We start from the raw sequence: 6,000 nt of genomic DNA on the forward strand, positions 1-6,000 counted from the left end.
TGCATGCTGCATTTGAGGCACTCCAGGAAGTTTAGGATGGCTGCAGTGAATGAAGAGTCTTGGATGTAAAATTTGGAAGTTTGAAGGCTTTTAAGCTGGACACTGACTTGATCAGTTTCAATGTTTTAAAAGATTACTCCAACAGCTGCACGACAGAGGGATTAAGCGGGGAGCAAGATTAGAATCTGGGAGATATGACATGAGACTATGGTAGTCATTCAGGCAACAGACTGTGGGCTTGGCCTAAGGTAGCTGGGGGATAGGAGAGCAGACACGAGAGGTTTATTCAGGAGAATCTAGTGTGTTATTATCTCTGTGTGTATTTTGTGAATGTGACAGAATTCATTTTTACAGTGAGCTAAGTATGACTGTTGTAGGTGTGCTGTGTAGGCCTCCTCCACTGAGCTCTAAATATATGCACTAGAGATGCTAAATATATGATGTTAGATAAAACATTATGCCTATTTCATTGAAAGTTATCTTTTTGATGTTATTTTTAGATATTGAGCCTATATATTCCTAGCATAGTGCTTAAGAGCTGAGTTAAGGAGTCAGACAACCTCTCCTTTGCTACTTCCTCAGACAGAATACTAAACTTCCCAAAACCTGTTTCTTCATCTATGAGGAAGAATTATATATGAGGGCAATGCTTGTCACCTAATAAGTCGCTCCTGAGTACATATCATTTGTTATATTAACAACTGGCCAATAATCTGGTCATTGTTTGTCAGTGTCTTTGTTTCTAAAACTTTGTCCAGGAGAAATTTCCAAACAAAGTACCAAAAATAACCAGTGAGGGATAAGTATGACTTGTGTATAAATTCCAGCCGGTCGATAATGCAGAGCTATAGATATCACCCTTCAGGTTATGCATTATAAAGAAATAAGTATGTAAACATTCATTAGTTCATACTTAAGAAAATAGAGCCATGCAAGTTTAGAAATTGAAAAAAGCTTACTACTCATGAAAATTAACATGTTCAATTCTTCAAGCGTACGCAGCAGTGAAGACAGATAATGGGAGGGGAGGGCCCAGTAGCTGCTTTGTGTTGATTCTTAACCACCTGTTGATACCATTTGAAAGCTTACTTGCCCCCACTCTGTTACACGTCCCTCTATGTAACTGAGACAAAAAAAAGAACCACTCAAAGTAACATGAATAAGGCCTGGAGGGACTGCCGCACATCAGGGGAGCAGCCCCGATTCAAAATCAGCCTTTCTTTTTCTTGACAAGACAAGGAAGTTTCACAAGAAAAATCGGTTGATTCAGTCATCAACTGGGCATAAAAACAGGCAGTGTTACAGAAGTGACTTATGGGTAAGTTCAGCTTTAAACTGAAACTAGTAATAGCCATAAAATTAACAATGTGACATTCCAGAATGCAATTTATAAAAAGCTAAGTTTTTTTTTTTTTTTTTAAATATTTATTTATTTATTTATTTTTATTTATTTATTTTTTTATTTTTTTTTCGTGACCGGCGCTCAGCCAGGGAGTGCACCGATCATTCTTATATAGGATCCGAACCCGCGGTGGCGGGAGCGTCGCCGCGCTGCTAGCGCAGCGCGCTACCGAGTGCGCCACAGGCTCAGCCCTAAAAAGCTAAGTTGATCCACCAAACAAGCAGCTTGTCCTTAGCAAACATTTTCTTTTCCACATACTTCTACACCGATTTCCTTAGCATATTTAAACAGCATTCAAGCAGTTTCCTTAGCATATCTTAAGAACAATCAGTACGTTAAATAGTCAATAGTCCTTTGAGCTGGAATCAAACCAGCGACCTAAAATAATCAAAGTACACAATCCCATCCCTAAATAGTGATTAGAATTGATTAGATGGCTTTTGCCAAACTTATCGTGGACTATTTTTGTCCCCTACTCAAGGGCTATAGCCCCATGCATGCATTTACCTAAAAGTCCTATTCTAAGATCAAAGGAGAATCAAGATTTCTAACCCACTGCACACTCCTTTGTTACTAATTTATTTAGAGTTTTATTATAAAGTTTACAGGAAGAAATCTCTTAAATTTGTAAAAAATTACTTGACTGGTCTTTTATCTATGTAAAATTTTCAGATGTAACTGGTGTATACCTCCTATTTATTTTCCTCATATTATAATTCTTTTTATAAAACAATGAATGCAGATTTTCTAATGTAAGCCTGCATTTCACAATTGCAAAACTACTTTTTTTGTGTCAACCTACTCTTTTCCAGAGGGATAATGTAATGTAGATCTTTTTATTATATTACTTGAGACTATCAGCATGGTTTGAATTTGTTATATTCAGTTTATCTGGATTGTTTTTAAAATATTTTTGTCACATTCAGAGTGATATCACCAGTGAGTTGAGCACCACGATTATTCAAGCCAGTCCAGCTCCATCAGAGGAACAGGCTGGATTCCACAGTCCTCCGTGGCCGCTTGTGCAGAAACAGCAGGTGGGAAAACCAGCTGGTTGCTGATTCTGCTTCTCTGAAGCCCGTGAGCATTCTGGGCCCCTCTCCTGAAGCAGACGCAAAGCCCTGGGGTGCCATCTGCTTCCAGGGATGCCAAGGCCATCATTCCACAGAAGCTCATACAGCAAGCCTTGGTCAGCAGCACGCGAGGGCTTCTCTCCTGAAATCAGCTTTTCTTTTTTTCAGAGTTTATTGTATAAAACAAATGCAGATTTTTTTCTTTTTTTGTGCACAGCAAAATGTTACCATAACTTTCACTCTAAATAAGAAGTGAGAGCTGCCCACATTGACAGTTCAATTTCTGCAGTGACCAGTTTCTCTCGGTGTAATTTATTTCAGTATAAATAACATCACATCTCAATCTCATGGTGTGCTCCCAGGCCATGCTGCTGTGAGTTAAAATCTCCTCAGATGGTGGAGTAGAGGCCGAGGGACTGCCTGGCTCAGTTCTTTCAGTGTGGCCGGAGCCTCCCATCCCATGAGACGTAGGAAACCACAGAATTTAGGGCCCCCCTTCTCTGGCTTTCTCCTTTCCAGGATTTCTGGGCTGTCCAAGTCGTGTTCTTTGGTTCTTCAAGGCAACAAAGCTGCATGTTTTCTATTCGAATTCCTGCTGCCCCTGCTGGCAGGGTTGGGCTGGTCTCCGGGCTAAAAGCATCAGAAAGCAAGATGCTTCCATTCCGCGTCGCCTTCAGATGTCACTCCCTTCAGGGTGGCACCTCCTGAGCTTCATGGCCGTTGCCTGCAGGAGGAAGTGCTGGGTGGCCCTGTGGGTCACAGCACCATGGGTGCCCAGCTGCAGCCAGGGCCTTGTGGCCCCTGGAAAGTGAGACTGTCTGTGAAATGCTCCCCTTATCCTGCAGGAGGAGGAGTGTTCCAACTAGAGCCTCTGAGGTAACATCACTTCATGTGTGAAATTTATTTTTTTCTCCATATTCATCCCATGGGACTGCTTTGCTCTCTGTGGCCCCCTCTCTCCTCTGCCTGGACCTCAGCCTCATGTGTGGAGAGCGCTTTCCCTCTTATACTTTGACTTGAATGATCTTTATTAGGCATTTGAAGTTTCTCTGTGAAAAAGCTGGGCAGACTTTATGGCGACTTTTTAGAGCTGAGAGAACAGAGGCCCTGAGAGTCTGAGGGATCAACTGGGGGTGAGGGCTGAGGGCCCCAGGAGGTGGGCTTTTGTCCCAAGCATTGATGTTAAAAGACAGTTTCTGAGTCTTTTTTAGAAGTGTAAATGGTATTTTATCAAAATACAGCTCTTTCAGAAAATTAGTAAGTTGTTTGGACTTTTGAACAGGGTATTTTCAAGTTGTATAAATCTGTACCAAGGCACCATGGAGTCTCGCTTGGTACTGGTGGTGCGTTGCACATGGCAGGTGACTTTATCATAGCTCAAGTGAGAGGTGGACAATTGTGTCCAACATCTGAGCAGCACGAACTGGTCAGCAGTGTTGCTGGTGAATTGAAAGAATTACTGCAGCTCAGGGATCTTTGAAAACAAACCACCAACAGGGGAAACCGCTCCAGGTTACCAGGACAAGCCTAGGGAGAGGGCACCTGGCCACTAGTCCACATGCCAGATAAGCCAAGGAAGCACCCTGTGCCCGTTGTGCTTCAGAGGTGTTCACAAACGGGGCACAGTCGACATCACAACCTACACTTCAAATAAATGTGTCAATATGTATAATTGATTGTTTCAATAAAAAATAATGTATCAGTTACCAAAATGTATAGTTTTTCTGCAAGACAGTGTTCAAAGTGGCTTTTAAAATTCCTTTACACATCTTATAACTTTAATTAATACAAAGTTTTCACATATAAGTTTAACACATATACTTATTATTTGCTGTGCTGTTTACTTTCTCAGCAGCAGAGATCTGTGGTTCGTGTCACTGCTCGGTCCTCAGCAGTCTCCCTGTGTGGCTGCAGTGACAGTCCCTCAGGTATCAAGCAAAGTCACCAGTAAAGGGTGAGCCACTCTGTCTTTGGGTTTGCATGCTCTCATGGCATTCTAAATTATTTGCAAAGAATATGTTTTAAATTTTAATAAATTTAAGTTCAAGTAGGGTAAGAGAATTGAGTCTATAGGAAGTGTTTTTTGTGCTCTCCTTTGTTTAGGGATTAATACCATCTCCCTGACTGGAATGGGTTTAAAATGGAACTGATTTCATTATCATGTTATAATTCGTTAGCATTCATTATTAATTAGAATTTGTTAGTGCCTTTAGTGTACGAGTCTATTGACCAAGCCACATAGAAGGACATAATATGTGATATTATTAAAACTTCCAATTGTTTATAAATGCCATGGACAGATTTGTTTGCAGGTTTAGATAACTTATTATCTGTCCCTGAAAGTGTGAGGTTGATTTGAGAATGACAAGCTTAGCCTGGGACCTGCTCCAGACGCCCAGGGCTATGGCCCAGGTTGGTGTAAGACCCCTCTGTGCCGATCACTTGGCTTAGCAGGTGCTTCTGAGAGCATGCATGCATGGTGGCACCTCTCACCCCTCCCCACCAGGTGCTTGCTCTGCTGCTGCCCCAGTGGACCCCTCACCAGCTACAGGTCCATCTTTCATTGAGTTCTTATATCAAGCCTATATCCAAAAAAAATTTTGAGATGCCCAAAAAAATTTTTGAGATGCTTTACAATATTAAGACACATAGGCAAATGGGCTGCCAGGTTCAAATGTGTCCCCTAAAAGTTCATGTATTGGAAACTTGACTCCCATTATTACAGTGTTAAGAGGGTGGAAATCCAGTTATGGTATTAGAAAGAAAGGTGAGGCCTTCAATAGGTGAATCTTGTGAGCACTGTGCCCTTACAATTGGGTTGATCCACTCATGGAGTAGCAGGCGTGGTTCTGATGGCTTTATAAAAAGACGGGGTGAGCAGGTCAGCTCTCTCTTGCTCAGCCCATTCTCACATGTGACACCTGGTCACCATGGGACCCTGTACAGAAGAAGGTCCTCAACAGGTGTAATCCCTGGATCTTGGACTTCCAGCCTCCAAAACTGTAAGAAATAAATTTTGTTTCTTTATAAGTTTATAAGTTACCCAGTTTCTGGTATTCTGTTATAAGCAACAGAAATGGACTAACTTAGTAAGCACTCTCAGACAAAAGGAGTCCAGAAATATTTTAGAAAGAGGGGATACAAATATTCCAGGCCCCTATCATGGGATCTTTATCACTTTTTTAGGGGGGAGTTACTTGTTAGTTTTGACAGCTTTATTAAGATATAATTGATATTCAATTAATTGCACATATTTACAGTATACAAATTGATGAGTTCTGACATGTGTATATACTCATGAGACCATCACCACAATCAAAGTAGTGAACACAACCATAGACCACTATCAACTCACAGCTGTTACTATCAGACAGCTCTTGAGGGAAGATGGAAAAGAGGATAATTTTCTGGACAGAAGAAACACCTGAGCAAGGTAAGTAGCATGTGGAGAAAGAAGTACTACGAAGGGGCCGAGCCCGTGGCGCACTTGGTAGAGTGCTGCGCTGGCAGCGCGGCGACACTCCC

General features: G+C 41.6%; 1 protein-coding gene across 10 annotated transcripts in view; it reads left to right on the top strand.

Moving 5' to 3' along the window:
• LOC134362151 (centrosomal protein of 192 kDa-like) overlaps positions 1 to 4,503 on the top strand; it is a 50,419-nt gene extending 45,916 nt beyond the window's left edge. For 4 of the 10 annotated variants that reach the window (XM_063077477.1, XM_063077474.1, XM_063077476.1 and 1 more), the window contains 2 exons: positions 2,329 to 2,439; positions 2,995 to 4,146. In XM_063077477.1, the coding sequence (XP_062933547.1) occupies positions 2,329 to 2,439; positions 2,995 to 3,183 (300 nt within the window). In that variant the 3' untranslated portion in view covers positions 3,184 to 4,146. Of the gene's footprint in view, positions 1 to 2,328; positions 4,147 to 4,327 lie in introns of those variants that run through there. The other 6 variants (XR_010021521.1, XR_010021520.1, XR_010021523.1 and 3 more) reach the window with 2 other exon arrangements.
• Positions 4,504 to 6,000: the final 1,497 nt, after the last annotated feature.

Source organism: Cynocephalus volans, chromosome 13 (assembly GCF_027409185.1).
Source record: "Cynocephalus volans isolate mCynVol1 chromosome 13, mCynVol1.pri, whole genome shotgun sequence".
Lineage (NCBI taxonomy): Eukaryota > Metazoa > Chordata > Mammalia > Dermoptera > Cynocephalidae > Cynocephalus > Cynocephalus volans.